The following is a 20,382-nucleotide window of genomic DNA, read 5'->3' as shown; positions in this document are numbered from 1 at the left end:
ACACACGCACACGTACGAAATTGCACCTTCAACTAATTTAGTTTTATTTAATATCTCTCGCGCGGTCAACCATCTTTTTTTTTTTTTTTTTTTTTTTTCATATCTCATCTATTTACACGCCGTCACATTAAAAACATTTTTTTGTTGCTTTTTTTATCATTATAATAATAATAATAAAATAAGTAATTTAATGTTGTGTGATAACAACGAATTATTTTTTTACGAATGGATAAATTAATTACGTATAATGGGTAACGCGTTAAATCACGCTGTCGGTTCTTTTTCTGGAAATGTAAAAAATGATAATAATAATGATAATTCTACGGTTGGAGAAAATTCTGGTGAACACGAGGATTCCAGTTCGTAAGTTTCCGTTTTGTTCTTTTTTTTTTTTTTTTTTTTTTTTTTTTTACACATCGTTAAACTTTTTTATCGATTAAGAAAAATCGATCGTATTTCAAAAGTCTGATCATTTTACATAAAGAGAGAGAGAAAGAGAGAGAGAGAGACAAATTTATTAAATTGATTATATATTTAATGAACGTGATAACTTAATTCGAAAAAATTATATTTCATTTTTTTTTTTTTTGGGAGGGTTTCGCGTAAATTTTTTACAAGGAGAAAAAATTCATCGAAATTTTTTTCTTAATTTCCTTTTCACCGACCAAATGAATAAATTTTTTGCTTATTTTTCATTACGAAAATTAAAAACGAAAAACTAAAATAAAAACTAAAAAAACTAAAAGAAAACGTCAGCTCAAATCCCCAAGTTCAAAAAAGTTTATATTTAGTCGTCGAGTGAAAGATGAGTTTATTACGGTTCAATATCCACACGAATATAAAAAATTTCAAATTTGATTTGGCGGCTTTTCCCTCCTCGTTCCCCTCTCCGTTCCTCCCAACTTCCTCTTCCTTCCCCCCCCCCCTAATCGAAATAATAATAATTTTTTTTTTTTTTTTTTATAATAATAGGAATCCGAACGATAGCAATTTTACATCGGTCGAAGCAATCGTCGATAAATTATCAGAAGTAACAAATTTAGCCGAACAATTGGATGCAACGATAAACGTGGCACAAGCCGAAGGTTTGAATACGTCATCAACGGTCACGCCAAACACGAAACAATTATTGGATGGAACATCATCGACATCACCCGAAGTTGGTTTTATTTTTTTTTTTAATTTCACTTTTAAAATTTAAAGTTTAAAAAAAAAAGAGAAAGAAAAACAGACATGAAAAACTATAAAATTGTTTAGAGATGAAGACTGGCTGGATTCCAAAAAAAAAAAACAAAATTTTTTTTATTAAAAGTTTTGGGGGGGGGGGGAAAAAAAAAAGAAAAAAAAATTTTATTCGTGGCTTTTGTTAATGTTAATGTTGTTGTTGTTTTTCATTAATAACAATCATAATAAATTTTTTTTTTTAGGAATGGTACGCCAATTTAAAATCACCGAAAACGCCAAACACGTCGAGCGATAGCAAATCGGAAGAAGAATTTTTAACGGCATCCGAATGCACGTGTACGCCGCCATCGAGGTCATCATCGTTTCAAACTGCATCGGAAGGTGGTGGTGCCATGTCTCCGTGGTGGGAATTGGATACGGCATCGGATTCCGAAGGAAAAACTAAAACTGAATCTTCTTCCGAAACCGTCAAACGAGTCGTCAAATCACCCATAAGAATAATCGAGGTGAATTGTTTTACCGTTAAATTTCTTCTGTTTTTTTTTTTCTTTCTTATTTCAATCATTCAAAAACGATGACGAGTCCGTTAATAAACGAATTTTTTAAATAAAAAAAAAAAAAAATTTCAGATAGCAGCAGATGAACTTCAACCGGAAGAAACAACCGATAACCCTGATAAAACCGATGATTTACGTCCTCAACCATGTTCGGATATCAATTCAAAAAAACTTCTTCGTCCTGACATGGCGTCGCAAATAATAACGGAAGCGAAATTTCCAGAATCTGAACCTTGCGCACACGAAATAGTAAAACATTTGACGGAAATCGTCAATCAACAAGAATCGTTGAATGCTTCTGCCGCGGCGCAGGGAGAACAATCGTTCGAACCGGAAATTCACAAACCGGAAACCAAATACGAGGGTGACACGTCGTCTTCGCAATATTCGTTAGAACTTTTAAATTCGGAACTTAATTTATCGACGCCGCGAAATAATCATTCGCAATCGCAAAGTTTCGAAACGGATAACACGGATTTATCGTTGCCGAAATTCAACGCGGAAATCTCGTCGGATTTCACACCGGAAGTCCCGAAATTCGATCAGAGTTTTAAAATGGAAACGTATTATAGAACAGAAAAAACGTACGCGATGACGAGTCGGAGAGATTTTTCACTTCCGCAAAAATTCATAAGCGACGAAAGTTCCAAAATATATTTGATCGATGCGTCGACGCCATCGCCGAAATCTAAGAGATACGTGGACAGTTCGTTAGATTCGTTGGAATTATATCAGCAACCCGTTAGGAAAATAGTCGAAGCGGAAATACATCAAAGAAACGATGACGACGAGGATGGTGACGGCGTCGGGGGTGACACGACGAAATCATTTATCATCGGTACCAATTTGAACAAAGAGGAAGAAGAAGAAGAAGAAGTTTTTGATAAGAGAGTTAAAGAGGTAAGGGAAAGGAGGAAACCGATAACGACGATCGAGGTGCAAAATGCAGGATCACCTTGCGCCTCACCTCCCGATTACCATTATCAATCGCAAATTGCTAAAATGGCCATAAAAGGAGTTTTTTAATACCTATTATCATTATCATTATCATTATTATTATTATTTTATTTACGTTTGATTGTTTTTTTTTTTTTTGTGTCGTTGTTGTTTTTGTTTATGATTGTACAAAAAAGTCAAAAAAAAAAGGAAAATTGTTGTGTTGTCGCGTTTTTTCGATTGGAAAAAAAAAAAAAATTTTCCTGAAAAGCGGAAATAATTCCGATCGGAAACGGAAATGAATTACTAATAATTTTAATTAATTAATTAAAAATATTTACACGTGATATTTTTGACTTTTTCATTTCTTTTTTGTTTTTTTTTTTAAATTTAAAGTAACAAAAAAGCCATCGTTTTTCGCCATTTTAATTTTTAAATTAATAATAATAATTATAATAATAATAATAATAACCAACACTGATAACAGTGTTATCACCAAAATTTTTATTATCGTTTTATATATTTTTATTAGAAAAATTATTTATATATATTTATATAGAGAAATTATAGTTAATAACATTACGTAAACATATACTTAGACTGTATATTTAAAAAAAAACTTATTAAAATGATAATAATAATAATAATATTTCGAATCCGGGGTTTGTTTTTTTAATTTAAATTTAATAAATGTGAGAGGGTTGTCGTGTAAATGGTTGCTGTTACCGCAATAACCTTTTTGTAAATAGAGAGAGAGAGAGAGAGAGAATTAAAATAGGGGTTGATTTTTTTTTTGAAAAAAAAAGCGCATACTCGATTGGTTTAAATTCTCCAATCAAAATATTTAATAAATATCGATTAAGGTCGAAAATTCGATACAATACGATAAGGTGGAGTCTGATGGATAAATTTGTCGGTCGTTTGTTGTGAATTTTATACAATCGCTGAACAAAAAAATTTTTTTTTGTTTGACGCAATCTCGCGAGTTATACACACATACGAGTGTACCTGTAAATCTTTTTGAAATTTTATTTTAACGAGCAAAAAAATTATAATTTTTTCCTCGAGTACCTATCTACCTACCAACCTATCTACGAGTAGCAGTACGATATTTGCGTCGTTATAAATCAAATCCGTAAACAAAAAAAACAAAAAATTATATTTTTATAATTAATTATATAAAAAAAAAAAAAAAAACAGGTATCGAAACAAGGTTCTTAACAACAACAACAACAATAACAATACGAACCGTGAAATTAATTACGTGTAAAAAATAACTTTGTTTTGTTGAGGAAAAGGTATATTAAATAATAATAATAGTAATAACGACATTTTCCATGGATTTCCTCGCGAAAAAAATAAAATAAAAGTAAAAAACTTTCGTTAAAATTTAGGAAAAAAAATCCTTGACGAATAATTTTAATTAAGATAGCAGAAGACGTTTCGTATGAAAAAAAAAAAAAACAAAATAATTAACAAAAAAAAAAAAAAACTTTTCTGACGTCATCAAAACTGGAAAAATCAAATGAGGAGTGAGTTTCATGAATGGAAAATCGCGTTTTTTTTTTTTTTTTGGTCAATCCGTACCTGATGAATAAACATTTTATAGCGGAAGCTTTCGTAGTCTTCGATATCTATCTGAGATTTAGTTTGCCGCGAACCGCGAGCGAGTCAACATCGGATTTTGTGACGTCATCGCCCCCCTCGTTTTTTTTGTTTTGTTTTGTTTTTGTTTTTTTGTTTTTGTTTTCGTATTCGTTTCTCGTTGCGCGTTTTTATTTTTATATTCAACCGGCGACATTTTCTTCTATCTATATTTATTTATTTATTTATTATAAATCGAGAGTATTTAAATACGCGGGGGTATTTTTTTTATATATTTTCCTTCAGACTGACAGACAACAGACTCGCGGAAAAAAAAAAAAAAAAAAAAAAAAAAAAACTTCTCGTTTTCGAATTCTATTTCTGTCGACGTTTTGCAAATTTGCCAAGATTTACGGTCAACTTTATAAGAATCAAAAAAAATAACCGAAAATCTTCTTTTTCTCTTTCATAATTTAATATTCGAGATTAAACATCATCGAAAAAAAACGCTCGTGGCGGAATTCATTTTTTTTTTTTTTTTTTTTTTTTGCTACGAACAAATAATTTTTTGCTATAAAGTAATCAAACCAACTTTTTTTTTTCTTTTTTGTTTGATTAACGCATGCGAAATTGCCATGTTCTTTGAAAACGAGTTTTTTATTTATTTAAAATTTTTTTTTATTTTTCTTTTTCACACTTTGCGAATAAATAAGATCGACCGCCATTTTTTCCCCTCCTTCTCGTCGTAGTAAAAACATTTATAAAAATGTTTTTACGCTATTATTATTATTATTAACCATTTCCGGTCGGTTTTTAAAAATAGTTGTTGTTGTTGTTTTTCTTTTCGTTTGTTTATATACCGAAAATAATATTTTTATATTGTTATTCGCATCGTCGTCTTCGTGTTAGAAGCTTTGAAAAAATAAAAATAATGATGATGATGATAATAATAATAAATCGAACGAGTGTAAAAAAAAATGAAAGAAAAAAAAAATCCAACGCTCAGGAAATAAAATAATTTTTTTTTTTGCTGATTGAAGTAATAATGCTAAAATATGGTCGATTGCAAATTTTAGAAAGTTGTTGTTAGGATGATAATAATAATAATAAAATTCTGAACAAACGCCGCATAAATTCTTTTTTTTCCTTTTTCAAGACTATTAAATATTAATAGTAATGATTTATTCGTCATCCGGTTATTTATTATCTATGGAGAATTTTATATTGTTTGTAAAAAAAAAAAAAATTTTTTTTTTTTTTTGCAACGGTTGGTAATTTGTTTTCCGACAGCAAATCACGAATGATTTTTTATTGAGATTTCCCCCCTCCCTCTCAGTTTCCGCGTTTGAGTCGAATCCGTGAAAATTTTGCTGTAGTTTTGTTTTTTTATTTTTTATTTTTTTTATTACTGACCGCAGCAAAATGTAAAACGTGCAAAAAGTTTTTCTTTAGTCGTTACGTCATCCATTGTCACAATAAAAAAGGGGGGGAAAAGTAAACAAAATTTTTTTTTTTATTTTTCTCACGTTGGCAAATTGATTTTAACTCCACGAATTTTAATAAAAATTATATTAATCGTAGGAAAAAGCGTATAAAAAAAATTCATTTTTAGTCTCCATAGAGAGAGAAGAAGCGAAGAAGAGGTGGAAATTAGGGGGGGGGTTATCAGTGCTGCCACTTTATAAAAAAAAAAAAACTCGTATGAGTCCATTCAAAGAGAGTTCGGATGACATCATTTTTATTTATTTTTTTTTTTTTTACTTTCACGCTCTCCTCATCGGTGAATTATTATTCGAATAAAAAAATTTTTTTTCCTCCAGACTTTCCAGACAGATCTCTCTCTTTCTCTCTTTCACTATCCCTCTCTCTTTATCTCTCTCTCTCTCTCTCTTTATCTCTCTCTCTCTACTCTCTCTCTCTTTATCTCTCTCTCTCTCTCTCTCTCTCTCTCTCCAGAGGTGTTTGAAAATATTTTAATTAATTTTTTTTTTTTTTTTTTTATTAACAACTACTTACTATAGGGTTTCGTCCACGTCTCGTTATTGTTTTGTTATTCAATTATTATTATTATTATCATTATTATTATTATTATTGGTGCGCTACCTTTTCCCCTCTTATTCATCTTCATCTTCTTCCTCTTCTTCTTCTTTCGCTTCTTCTTTTAACATTTTTAACAGCATCAATTAAACTCTTTCACTTAACATAACCCTCCCTTTTTTGTTTTATTCTTGTAATTAAAACGACATTTAATAATTTTATTATTATTATTATTATTATTTACTCGGTAATCATGCTGCGTGTCTGTCGTCTAGAAGAAAATGTTTTGAAACTTTCAATATAAAATCAGAATTCGCGCGTTGTCGTGGACGTCGTTTGTTTTTAAAAACAAACAAGAAAAATGTTTTTAGTTTGTTTAGTACGAGTTTAACGAATTTCGAATGAGTTTAGGTCATAGGTCATAAAAAAATTTAACCCGTGCAGTACCTAAATAATATTTTTCTTTAATGTTATATACGTATTATTATTATCATCATCAATGTTATTTTAACGTTCAGTTATTATCGGTTGTTAAACGATTATTTATTTATCGTTACGTCAAAGGTCCACCACCAGCCCAAACAGTAAAAATCATTTCGTTTCCCCATTTGTTTGTTTGTTTGTTTGTTTGTTTTACAAACTTCGACGTTAAAATCATCCGACTTTAAGAAGATGGAAGAAAAAAATTTTAAAAAATTTCTCTTTTTTTACTTCTATTCCGAAAAAAAAAAAATGGCGTTCGATATAATATTAATAGTTTTTCCATTCTTAACGTCACGTTACGTCACGATACATTCTCGAATTTATTATCATTATTATTATTATTATTATTACTTTAATACCATCGTGTTGGAATTTTAAATTTTTTAGTTTAAACCGCATAAACAACAACAACAACAAAACTCTATAATTTTTTTTTTTTATTCGAAATTCATAATAATAATTTTCATGTATTTTTCGATTCTATTCGCGTCTTATGGCAATTATAGTAATTTGTCGTCGTCGTCGTCGTCGATTACAATTCAATACGTCGAATTTTTGTTTTTTTTAAAAACAATTTAATGACGTCATAAATCAACGAAATCAAATCTTATACGTTTGTTTTCCAACAATAACAACAACAACAACAAATCATTTCTTCCATTTTTACAAAAAAAAAAAAAAATTATGGCGGACTTGAGAAAAAACGAAAAAAAAATTTAATTAAAACATTCTAGAAACGTCGATTAAATAATAATAATAATAATAATAAGTTTAAAAAATAAAAACATTTTAACGGTCGATTACGTCACGAGCGAGCTCAATTTAAAAAATTAAAACGAAAGTTTTATTTTTTTTCTTTTTTCTTTTTTCTTTTTTGCTGTCGGTAATATAAATATTTTATTTTAAAAAACATTTTGTATCCATTTATAAATCATTACGCGATCGTATTATAGCGTAGTGCTTTGAAAAACGTGGCACGAACGACGACAGGAATAGAATTTTTTTTTTTTGCTGCTGGGTGTGTTAATATGACTGACTGATGGTGTTTTATGTACGCAGGAATAAAATAAAAGATGATGATGACATAAGGTTTAACTCGTTTACTGTTACTGTTACTGTTGTTAATTGTTTCGAATGAATGAATACAATATAAGAAAAATGGAAGTTGGTTCTTCGACGAGAAATCGAGAAATGATGTCGATGGTAAATCCGACGCCGCGACCACCACCCACGACCACCATAAGTACCATAGCCGTACAAAGCGGTGGTACAAAATTGGTGATTGCATTGCTACAAGTAAGTTTTTAAACAGCAGTAGAGAGAAAAAACGTTTGTTTCTGCGACGAGAGCGTGTGGGTGTCGAAACGCGTTTGTTTGTTTGTTTGCTGTCTTATTTAAACTCATCACATAACGTTCACGATTTATTAACAATTCAATCAAAATCAAAAAAAAAAAAAAATTAATGAATGAGATCGAATTGAATTTTTCCTTTTTTTTTTTTTTTTTTGCATTTTTCCCGGTGCCGACGACGATTTAAATTAAACGTCGAGGCTGTTATCATTGCTACCAACTTTAAAAAAATTAATCACGTTTTTTAATTAAGCACTCCGTTTTTTTTTTTTAATCTTTTCGACTTTCGGGCGTTCTGTAAAGCAAAAAAGAGCAAGTTTCGTCACTTTTATAAATAGAGAAAAATTTTTTTTTTCTCTTTATTCAACAAACAAACAAACAAACGGACAAAATTCAAAATTTTCTTTGCCGCAAATTAAATAACGAATTTTTTTAACGCGTTTTGGGGGGACAACAATATGAAAAATTCACGGTCTCCGTTATATTATTATTTTTTTCCTCTTCACGGTTTTTTAAACTTCACGTCAATTAATTTTATATAGCGCTATTTATATAGCAGGACATTTTCTCTCTTTGTTTATCTTCCGCTTAACGCTATATCCGGACGCCGTAAAACCTAAAAAAATTTCAACATCGAACCTGATTAATGGAAGTCAGTAATAAAAAAAAAAAAAAAAAAAGGTCTCTCTATATATTTTATTTATTTATTTTTTACGGCGTGAGATGATAATTATTATTATTATAGCACTTTATTTTTTTATAGACTATAATAAAAACGATATGTGAGAATCATTATAATTAATGTGAAAATAAATAAATGACCTATGAAGAAAAATAAAAAACTATTAATCGATCGGGTTAACAGGGAATTAATTATCACGAGACGACTCGTTTAACAATTGTTTTCCTTTTAATATTATTATTATTATTATTATTATTAATTGTTTCTCATGTCGCGTTTATGCCCATTTTTCTATTTTCATAAAATTTATTTATTTATAGAAATTTTCTTCGTTTCGCTTCCGTAAAACTTTTTTTTTGCGTCATTTTCCTTGTTCTTCGTAATTTTTTTTTTTTTGTCACGGATTTAAGTTTTTAATAGACGAAACAAAGATGGAAGCTAAGGAAGTTTAAAACTAAAAAAAAAAATTCATTTTCACAAACCGACCGCGAGTTATAAATCAAAATGTCGTCTATCTAAAAAAAAAAAAAAAAACCGCAAAAAAAAAGAAAAATTCTTTTTTTTAAACCTGTTCGAACCGAGAAAACCGTTGTCTCACGCGTCACATATATTCTTTAACTCTTATAAAATGTCGTCCCCGTCATATTTCTTCTTCTTACACGTTTTCTTTCTTTTTATTTTCTTTACACGTTTCTTCGTTTACTTTATTATTTATCACCTTTTTAAATATATATATTTATAAATATTACTCCACGGACATTAATCTTAATAATACACGTTATTAAAATTATTGATAACGTGCGTTGTTTTTTTTTTTTTTTGATACTTAATACCTCAATCAAAAGTCGTGGAGGAAGAAGAAAAAGAAGAAGAAAAAGTACGAGGAAAATCGATTATTATGATACATACGACTTCGAAATCAAAAAACGAAAAAAAAATTTTTTATAAATTTTTACCTGAATTTTTTTTTTACCTTAACAACACACGTTTATAAAAAATATTCTTTAGGCGGTTGCGATGAAGTTTGTTGGTTGTTACCTCAATAGAACAACAACCTTGTATGGAAAAGAAAAAAAAAAAAGAAAAAAAACAATATTTTTTTTTTGCAACGTTCGTGGCACCATGGCGTTTCAAATTAAATCATTAATAATAATAATAATAATAATAATAATAATAATAATAATAATAATAATAATAATAATAATAATAATAACAATAATAATAATAATAATAATAAAATCGCACGAGGGTGTAAAAAAAAAAAGAATTTGCCACGACAATCAATCAGACATTGTCGTTTGTTTAAATGAGTGTCAAAAAAATCGTTCTTGTATTTAGTCGCAAAATTTTTCAAAAGTTTTTTTTTTTTTTCTAATCCCACGAATAATTTACTTTAAATTAATTTATTAAAAAAAAAAAAAGAAAAAAGAAAGAAAAAAAAAAATTTAACGGGTTTTTGGAGACGTGAAAAGCGTGTGGGATTAAAAAAAGAGGATTATAAGAAGGTGACCTTGAAACGTTTACAATTCGTATGAAAATACTTTCTTATTATAATTCGTTTTTTTCAAACAAACGAAAGAAACGTTGCAAAAATTTTTTTAAAGTGACCTAAAGAGAAAAAAAAAGTATGGTATTTTCATTATCATCATTATTATTATTATTATTATTATTATTATTATTATTATTATTAACTTAAACGACGTTTACGGTATTGACTTTGGTACGGTAATAAATCACCGTCCGTTCGTTTATTATTATTATTATTATTATTATTATTATTATTACAACAACTATATTATAATGAAACCGTTTAAGGATTTCTTCTATCGCACAACGGTAATTTATTTATTTAAAAAAAAAAAAAATGAGTTTATTTATTTTTTCGCGTCATTAGACGAAATCTCTTTTTTTCACACACATCACGCGCTCTTGACATGTTAAATAATTTTAATTGATGATGATTTTAAACGGAAAACAATTTTCAATGAGGGGTGAAAAGAAGAACGAAAAAAATTTTTGGAAAACGTTCGCATCTTTCTCCTGACACGTGAAAAATATTACGAATGATTGATTGAAATTTTTTGTTACTCGGAAACGAGAGAGAGAGATATAACTGAGAGATATAAGTGGAAAATAATTAAAAACGAAAGAAACAATTATAATGATATTAATGATGATAATTATAAAATGGCGCCGTTCGACATACGTCACACGTTTCATACGATGAAAAAAATGATTTTAATAGTTCCGGAGTACACTACTCCCGAGTGTAAAACCTGGAATGACCTGTTAAAGTCTCCGACAAGAGCATAACATAAAACTTGTCGCGCATACGAAGCTAATAATAATAATAATGATAATAAAACGCGTTTGGTTTTCGTCGTCGGTTATTTAAATTCTTTCCTTTTAAGGTATTGTTGATTCGTACGTAAATTATAACTATCATCATCATCATCATTATTTTTTAATGAGTGAGAACGACGTACTTGAAAAATAAATCAAGGTTATTTTTAAACACACATATATTATTATTTATTATTCGGAATCAATAATAATAATAATAAACGTTTACTATTAATGGAATTTATTTTGCTCGATTGGCCAGTGCTCGGTTATAAAACTTTTACTATTTTTCTTACGTAAAACATTATTCAAACGTCTATTTTTTTTTTTTTTTTTTTTTTAAATTTAAAAATCAAAACCGGAAACTCTACAAATTATATAAACATTTACCGCTGGAACAACAACAACAACATTAAAAATAGTTTTTTTTTTATTCTAGAAATAATAATAATAATAATAATAATGGGAACAATATCGAAAAAAATAAAACTCGTTACAAGAAATTATTTATTACGATAGAAATAAAAAAATTTTTTTTTGACAGTCGAGAAACGCGTTAATAATAATAACAACACCGCATTCGAGTTTATTATTACTATTATTATTATTACATCATCATTATCATTATCATTTCACCATTGTTATTTTTATGATAAATTATCAGGAGGGGGAGAGAGAGAGAGAGAGAGAGAGAGAGAGAGAGAGAGAGAGAGAGAGAGAGCGGGGAAAATATACAAACGCATATAAATAAATCAGATTTGAATATTATTCAAGGTATGAAAATATGAATTATTATTATTATTATTATTAGGTTTTAGATTTTTTTATGAGGTGTCTTACCGGTTGGTTGTTTTTTTTTTTTTTTTAAATAACTCTTCTGAACGTAAAACGGTTATAAAAAAAAAGAAAGAACACAAAAAAAAACAATTTATACGGGAGTTTAGTTTATTTAACCGTTAATATTTATTATTATTATTATTATTATTATTTTTGTAACCGTCTGGTAAGAGTGGTTGAAAAAATAAAATGGCTGAGTTTGTTTAAAAAAAAAAAATTAAAAATTTTTTTTGATTATTCGAGTAATTAATAATTACCGTCGAGTATCATTCAATATGAAAAATTAATTAACCGTGGAAAGAAAATTTTTTTTTTTTTTTTTTGCTACGCGTCGATTTGCGTTCGTGAAAAGTGTCCGAGTGCGCGTGCGCATACGAAATTCCTTTTCGTGATAACTAATTTTGATTCGAAGGGAGAAAAAGAAAGAGAGAGAAAGAGAGAAATGAAAATTCGATATTTAGAAATGAAAAATAATTTTGTAACCCCGAATGAGGGGAGGTCACGGCCTAACGTTCGATAGTTCATAATATGAATAAGGTATGGAAAGGAAAACCTAAAACAAATCGAAATGGAAAGTCAATTTGTACACGTCACACATTTGTAAAAACAATAAAATAATCGCGCCATAAATTCACCAAAAAAAAAAAAGAAGGTAGATGGGCCAAGGCTGGAATTTTCCATAAAAAGACAAAAATATCAACGCAAGTGGGCGTGCTAAATAATAATAATAATAATAATGATGATGATGATAATAATATCATTACATTTTTTTATTTTAAATCGGACAAAACGTTTGAAATTATTAATAATGATGAAAAAACGAAAACGAAAACCTTGCAAGACCTGATTCGAATCGAAATGCTATTAAAAAAAAAAAAAAAAAAAAAAGTACCTGAAAAATTCGTTCAAAATAATAATAATAATCACAATAATGGTGATAATAATAATAATAATAATAATAATGGTAATAATAAAAATTTTTTAATAATTATTATTTTATTGCTTAAAGTCTATCTTTTTTTTAAAGTTATTTTTTTGGTTACGCCCAAAATATTTTCGTTTTTTCTATTATTATTATTATTTTTTTTTTTTTCGAATCAGACATCGTCTGCTTTTTAGTAATCTTAAACAATTGTTTTTTTTTTATTTTGGATAAATATAAAGAGTAAACAGGAGCTCGTTTTAATTTCGATTGAAACAATTTTTATTCATCTAAAAAAATTCGAAAATAATTTTTTTTTTTTTCTGTAGCCATGACTAACTAGTATTGTGGTAGTAGTAGTAGTAGTAGTGATGTTAGTGGTAGTAGTATTAGTAGTTCATTGACCAATTAGACAGATTCTTGATCAGATTGTGGGGGTCTGGTTCTGGTTTTTTTTTTTTTCCATTTAAATAATTTCAAACCGAATAATAAAACGTTTTGCGAATCGATTTCGAGTATTTTTTTTTTTTACCTTTACGACAAGTTTTAAAATGGAATCATGTACACGCACTCATGCACACACTCACGTACGCATTTATCGCCGGCGCTAAATTAATTAAATAATTTTTAATAATTAAATTTTTTTTTTTTTTTAAACGAAATCCGTTGGTGTGGAAAACGATAAAAGCGTGTTGGTAACCGATACTCTTAATAACAAATAAAAAAATAAAAAAATTTTTATTTTATTTATTTAACAATACAAACAACAACAACCAACAAACACACACGAACGGGGAAAACAATAACCGATAAAACATAAAGCATAAAACATAAAAAAAATGATGGTTTTTTTTTTTTTTTAAATTTGATTTCAAAACTAAATGGGCGGTAACGAGATTGACATACACCGAAGTAAAAAAATTTCAAAAGGATTCCTTCGTTTGACCTTTTTTTTTTCTCTTTTTTCGGGGAGAGGGGGAAAGAAGGGGGAGTCATTCGATTTATTTTCTATTTATTTAACCATTAAAACTATTCGTACGTATCATCGCACTTGATTTTTCTATACAAACAACTTTTTACCCCCCGTATAATTAGTTTTCTACGGTCCGAATGAAATAAAAAAGTTGAACATATTCAAAAATTACTTCGTCGAAAAAATTTCACCGGATTCATATTATCATTATCATTAATATTATTATTATTATCATCATTATTATTATTTCACCTTAGGATATTTTATAATTTTGTTTTTTAATTAGAAAAAAAAAAAACTAACTGACATGAAAAAGTTTTTCTTTTTGTTTTTATTAACTTTCGAATTTATCATTAATAATTTTATTTTATTACCACCCCCCTTCCCCTTCCTCACTGCCTTTACAAAAAAATTCAATTTTTACATTTAAATAAAACAATCGATGGCGCCAAATTTTTTTAAATAAAAAAAAAACGAAAAATTTAATTGAATTTAGTTTTTTTTTTTTTTTTTTTTTTAATTCATTTGGCGTTTCGACCGCCATTGACAAGCCAAAAAAAAAAAAAAACGCGGCCATCTTTGTTTTTTGTTAAAAACCATAAAAAAATTAATTATTTAAAAAACGTTTCATTATTCTTATTTTAAATAAAATTAAATTTAATTAAATAATTAATTAATTAATTATAAAAAAAAAACAAATAAATTAAAATTGTTTTTATCTGTAAAACAATAAATAAAATTAACCGTCATTCAAACTTTTCCAGTTTTTTTTTTTTTTATGCACGTCCTCGCGTAAATTTATGTTATGTCCTATAAAAAAACGAATAACTTTTCCATAATTTTTCCAGAGCGAAGAATGGTTCCAGTTGAAAATATTAGAAGCGCAACCGCAACTGACAAAACTTGGGAAAACTTTCACGGAGGCAAAAGATTTTCTTCTCGCTCACGAAGAAGTTCTTCGGCAACTCGAGGTAATTATTATTATTATAATTTTTCGGGAGGGGAAACGGGGGGGTTTTGTAATTTGCAGTGTGAATAATTACAAAAGTTTATTTTTAAAATCATATCATCGCGTTAAAAATAATAATAATAATAATTTATTTTTTAAACGAAAGTAATAATTATTATTTGTTTCGAACCGATTCGAATTCATTTAAGTTTTTTTTAGTTTTTTAAATAAGAAATTCAAGTTTTTTATTTTTTCTAAAATATTTTCTAAGAGAGCTTTTTTTTGATTCTATTTTCGTTTTTAAGCAATAACTAAAAAAAAAATTGTTTATTAAAAAAAAAAAAAACTGGGGAGTCAAAGCATTAACAATTCGATTTTCTTTTTTTTTTTTTTTTTTTTTTGTAAAAAATAAAACTTTTTTTAAAATTAAAAATAGTTATTTAAAGAGAGAGAGAAAGAGAGAGAGAGAGAGGTAAACAACCTTTTTTGGGGTCTTGTAAGATTATAATTTGATTTTATGTCAAGATTTTAAAACAAACGCACAACAAACACACACGCGCGCGCGTTCTTTTTCATGTTTACGTACGTAAGCATCCAAATGATTGGCATTAAAAAATTTCAATAAAAAAAAAAAAAAAAATCTGCACGCCACATGTACGAAAAAATAAATAAATAAATAATTGAACACGAATTATTAAATTAAATTATTAAAATATATCATCATCATTATTATCATTATTTCCAAATTATAAAAGTTTTTTTAACGTGAAGGGATAATAATGATGGTGGCGGTAATCGCAGCAGCAGCAGCAGCAGATGAAAATAACGGAGAAGATGAAAAGAAAAACAAAATTATCGATATCATACACGACTTTTAGAATAAATAATTAATTTTATTGTTTTTTTGTGTTCGGAAAATAGAGAAAAAAGATACCGTCGAATGTTAAGATGAAAACAGCTGCTGTTGCTGCTGCTGCTGCTGCTCCTACCGTTAATGACTCCATTGTTTTGTTTTTGAATTTTAAAAATGGAAATTTTGTCACGAATGAATATTTTCGAAATTTTTTTACAGATTTGTTTTTTCGACAAATGTTTTCTTTTTTTTTGTCGTTATTGTTATTATTATATAAAATTGTATTTTTTCTGATAAGATATCACAACGTTTAAAATTTTACGATGGGTCAGAATGAAAATGAGACCACCAGAAAAAAAAAAAAAAAAACATGACGTTATTATTTAAATAAAAATAAAAATGAACGACGACAACATCACTCGAGTAATAAATTTTTTTTTTTTTTTTTTTTAAATTGGCAACGAAATACAAAAAAAAAAAAACTAAACAAAACGCACGCGTAACGAACGCGTGAAAATACACATTAACTTTTTTTTAATATAAATAAACCGGAAATGCATAATTTTTTTTAAATTTGAAAAAAAAAAAAACAATGAGGGAAAAACTTTTCTTTTTAAAATATTTCTACGCGATTCAAACGCCATTATATTATTTATTAATCGATAAAGTAAAAGACAATATATATACATAAATTTATCAAAGCACTACTACCAACTTAATGAAAAAAAAAAAAAAGAGAAATCAAATTTTTCCTTATTACGATGGTGAATCAGCAATTAAAAAAAAGAAAATATAAATAATGGCTAATATTATTACTACTACTACTATTGAATACTAATTAGGTAGTAGTAGTAGTAGTGATAGTAGAAAACACTCGAGGCAATTAAATAAAAAAAAAAAAAAAAGTCCCTTTATTATTTTGACCTTTGAATAATAATAATATTTTGCTTTAAAAAACATTTCCAATTTTTTTTTTATTTGCCATCCAAGTCGTTAATCTTACATAAGAGAAAAATGTTTTTCTTTTTTTTTAATTTTACGAGTTAGTTAGCTATAAATACGAAAAAAAAAATAAAATACTATAAAAAAAAAAAACGAAGAAAGCCATTTTGTTTTTGACGGGTTTCCTTTTTTACATAAATAAACATTAAAAAAAAAAAAAAAATTTATGCGTAATAATAATAATAATAAAAAGTCAAAACAAATGTCGTTAAAATATATAAAAATTCTTTTTGATTTTTTTTTTTTTTTTTTTTTTAGAGCAAACAAAGTCCCGTCGAAGAATTATTAAGGCAAGCCGATCAATTAATATCGAATCAAAGACCTAAAGCGGAAGTGTATGCAGCCATGGCCGAATCTTTGGGATCCGCATGGAAAGATATAAACAATTTATTAGAAGAAAGAAGGCAAATATTAGAAATGAACGTCAATTACAAAAGGTAACAAGAAGAATATCAAGAAGAAGATGGGGGTGTTTGCCTCCCCCCTGCGTCTATTTCCACGTCAGATTTTCGAATTCTATCGAGAAAAAGAAAGAAAAAAAAATGGCCGCTAGGTTTTTTTTTTTATTCGCGTAATATTAACAAAAACTATCATTATTTAAATTCCTATAACTTTTTTTTTTTTTTTTTGTTTAATCGGTTTCATCAAAATTTTAAATTGCCCTTGTTTTAAAAGCATTATTATTATTATTATTATTATTATTATTATTATTATTATTATGAAAACTTGTTATTTATTTATTTATAGTTTTTGTTTTAAAAAAAAAAAAAAAAATGTTTGCCGCCGAAAAAATTCTTCTTACACTTTAATTACAATTTTTTTAAAATTTTTATTTTACTCTACCTGACACGTTTGTTTTTCTTTTTGAAACTTGAGGATTTTTATTCATCGCGTGTTGTTATTATAATTAAGACAGTTTGAAAAAGAAGCAGAAGAAAATTTATAGCTCCTTTCGTACTATATATATTTATAAATAAAAAAACAACAAAATAACATTAACGGAAAGTTATAAATAGCTGCTGTCTTAACCCCTCTTTAACTTTCTAATGTATATTTTTTTCAAACAAACGAGATAGGCTGCCACCACCACCACCACCACCACTACTACTACTATTTTAAATAAGATTCCCTTTAAATAAATTATTTATTTAAGTTCTTTTTTTGTTTTTAGGCAAGAAGAAAACTGTTGGAAAAAAATAGAAAATTTAGAATCGTTATGTTTAAACGCGACAGTTCCGTACGAAATCGAAACCGTTAAACAATTGCTAACGAAACTTCATTCTGGTAAAAGAGCCATGCTTGAATCTCTTATGGCGACTTTGCAAGAAGGAAAATTTTTACACGACAAATTAAATATGTTGGCGAAAAAAGGAACTTTGGATTCCCGACCGGATAATATTAAATCGAATGCGGAAAAAGGTTTGCACACTGACTAAATAGATGTAAAAAAAAAAAAATTTCCAATAATTTTTTTGATGGTGCCCCCCATCCTCACGCCCATTCTAGCCAACTAACATATGTACTCCGTTATTTATTTTTGTAATTGTTTATTAAACGAATTCTTCGTTTTTCGTCAAGTCTGTTAATAATGATGATGATGATATAGTGTTTTTTTGGGATTTTTAGCCGTGTCGCAAGTCGAACATTGGTTAGAATCACTTCACGATAAAAGGAAACAAATGGAAACTTTGTGGCAAACGAGAAAATTACAAATAGAACATTGTTTAGGACTCGCAATATTAGCCTCGGAACTTTTAGACGTCGAAAACGTTCTCAAATTGAAAAAAGAAAAACTATTGAAAAATGATAATTTAGGGGATTCGAAATCCACCGCTTTGATTTTATTAGATGAACTTATGAAAATTTTAGGAGATGCACAAGTAAGATGCAAAAAAAAAAAGAAAAAAACTCGAAAAAACCGGGGATTCGTTTTCGATTAACGAAAAAAAAATCCTTATTATTATTATTTTAGAACCTTCAGGAAAAAACGTTGAAAATAACAAATTCGACGGAAAAATTAGCAGCAACGTCTTCCGGTCATTTTGCCGGTGAGGAAGCCATATCTCAATCGTACGCCGTTTTAAACGAATGCGCCGAATTTTTAAATTGCATCGATAAAAGAGAAGAAATTTTGAAAAAAACCGTCGAATTTTTCAATGCAGCCGACATTGTTAGTTGTTGACACGATAATGATAATAATAATGATAATTAATAAATTACTCAACGCATTATTATTTAAAATTTTTTTTTTTCTTTTTTTAAGGCATTTAACAAATTAGATTCTATTGAAAACAAAATGGCGTTATCGGATTTGTCGGATTCTTCGACGGTTCATTCACAAATTTATTCGGAATTAATTGACGCGATGGAAGAATCGACCGAACCTGCCATTTTACTCGGTACTGAAATTTTAAACACGGTCGGACACGATACATACGGAGCAATCGTGCGTAAATGATTATTTCCTTTTTTTTTTGTGTGTGTGTGTGCGTGTGTTTGTACGAATAAAAAACGAAACAAACAAACAAACTTTTTTTTTCGTGTTTCGACAGGGAGTAAAAAATACATTGAATGAATTAAAAAGCAGACGAATTAATTTAGAAGGAATATGCACGAGGCGAAAAGAAGAAAAAGTTCAAGCTTCGCAAAAATTTAACGAATTTTTAGAAAAACACAACGAGGTGATAATAATGATAACAATCCTCTCTATTATTACTATTATAATGAAAAAACTAAAAAAATTTTTTTAAAATCTTTATTTTAGATATATTCCTGGTTGATAACAACGGTCGAATCATTTCTTCAAAGTCATCAAGACATGGGAACCTCGTTATCAGCGAGTCAAGATTATCTTAATTCCCACGTTCAACTCCTGGAAGAATTTAGGGTGATTAATGAACTTCATTGTTTTTATCCAGAGGGATATTAATCGAGACGTCCGACGTTTTTATTATCATTATTATTATTTCGTTTTTCCAACAGATAAAAGAAATCGAATTGAAATCCCTTTTATCGACGATATCATCCATGAGAATGAACGAATCGGATTCGGAATATCGAAAAGATTTAAATGAAAAAATGAAATTTTTACAAGAGCATTGGATGGAATTGAAATTCAAATTGGAAAACAGAATTGATTTGGCAAATGTTTACACGGGTTTTCACGGAAAAGCACAAGATTTGACAAATCGTTTCGATTCTCTCGAAGATGATTTCAAAAGGAAAAAATCCACAATGATGATGATGGCGGACAACGATGTTAAACAACGACAAGAGGAAGAAGAAGAAGAAAGAAAAATTCAAACCGCTCAAGAACTTTACGTTCAACTTTGTCACAACGGGAAAAATTTCACCGACGATTTAGAAAAGGTAATTTTTTTTTTTTTTTTTACAATCGAAAAGTTTAGATCCACGACCCAGGAATGTGGGGGGAAGGGGGGAGGCATAGAAAAAATTAGGGAGGGTTACAAATGCGTTGCAACAAAAAAAAAAATTATTATTCTTTTCGAAATGATTTAGTCTTTTGCTAACTAATAATAAAAAATCACGACTGAAAACTAACATAAATTATTATTATTATTATTATCACAACTCTTCTGTTACGTAAAATTTTTTTTTGGCGACCATCGAATGTTCCATGAATTCGACCCATTAAAAATTTAAATGTCACAAAAGAAAAGTTGCATTCT

General features: G+C 28.0%; 2 protein-coding genes across 2 annotated transcripts; both read left to right on the top strand.

Annotated features, from left to right (window-relative positions):
• Positions 1 to 247: 247 nt before the first annotated feature.
• Positions 248 to 2,768, top strand: Phum_PHUM541120 (uncharacterized protein; the record flags this gene model as incomplete). The annotated part of the gene is made up of 4 exons (XM_002431652.1): positions 248 to 363; positions 988 to 1,159; positions 1,428 to 1,691; positions 1,815 to 2,768. The coding sequence occupies 4 exons, from the start codon at positions 248 to 250 to the stop codon at positions 2,766 to 2,768; spliced, it is 1,506 nt and encodes a 501-aa protein (XP_002431697.1).
• A 14,127-nt stretch (positions 2,769 to 16,895) lies between these two features.
• Positions 16,896 to 20,151, top strand: Phum_PHUM541110 (golgin IMH1, putative; the record flags this gene model as incomplete). Its single annotated transcript, XM_002431651.1, has 10 exons — positions 16,896 to 16,900; positions 16,954 to 17,130; positions 17,865 to 18,112; positions 18,320 to 18,573; positions 18,666 to 18,863; positions 18,957 to 19,139; positions 19,246 to 19,374; positions 19,458 to 19,580; positions 19,676 to 20,062; positions 20,101 to 20,151. 10 exons carry the CDS (start codon positions 16,896 to 16,898, stop codon positions 20,149 to 20,151), a joined length of 1,755 nt encoding a protein of 584 aa, XP_002431696.1.
• Positions 20,152 to 20,382: the final 231 nt, after the last annotated feature.

Source organism: Pediculus humanus, genomic scaffold, assembly GCF_000006295.1.
Source record: "Pediculus humanus corporis 1103172108290 genomic scaffold, whole genome shotgun sequence".
Taxonomy (NCBI): Eukaryota; Metazoa; Arthropoda; class Insecta; order Psocodea; family Pediculidae; genus Pediculus; species Pediculus humanus.
The sequence above is the reverse complement of the archived record's forward strand: the minus strand, read 5'-3'. Positions and strand labels throughout refer to the sequence as shown.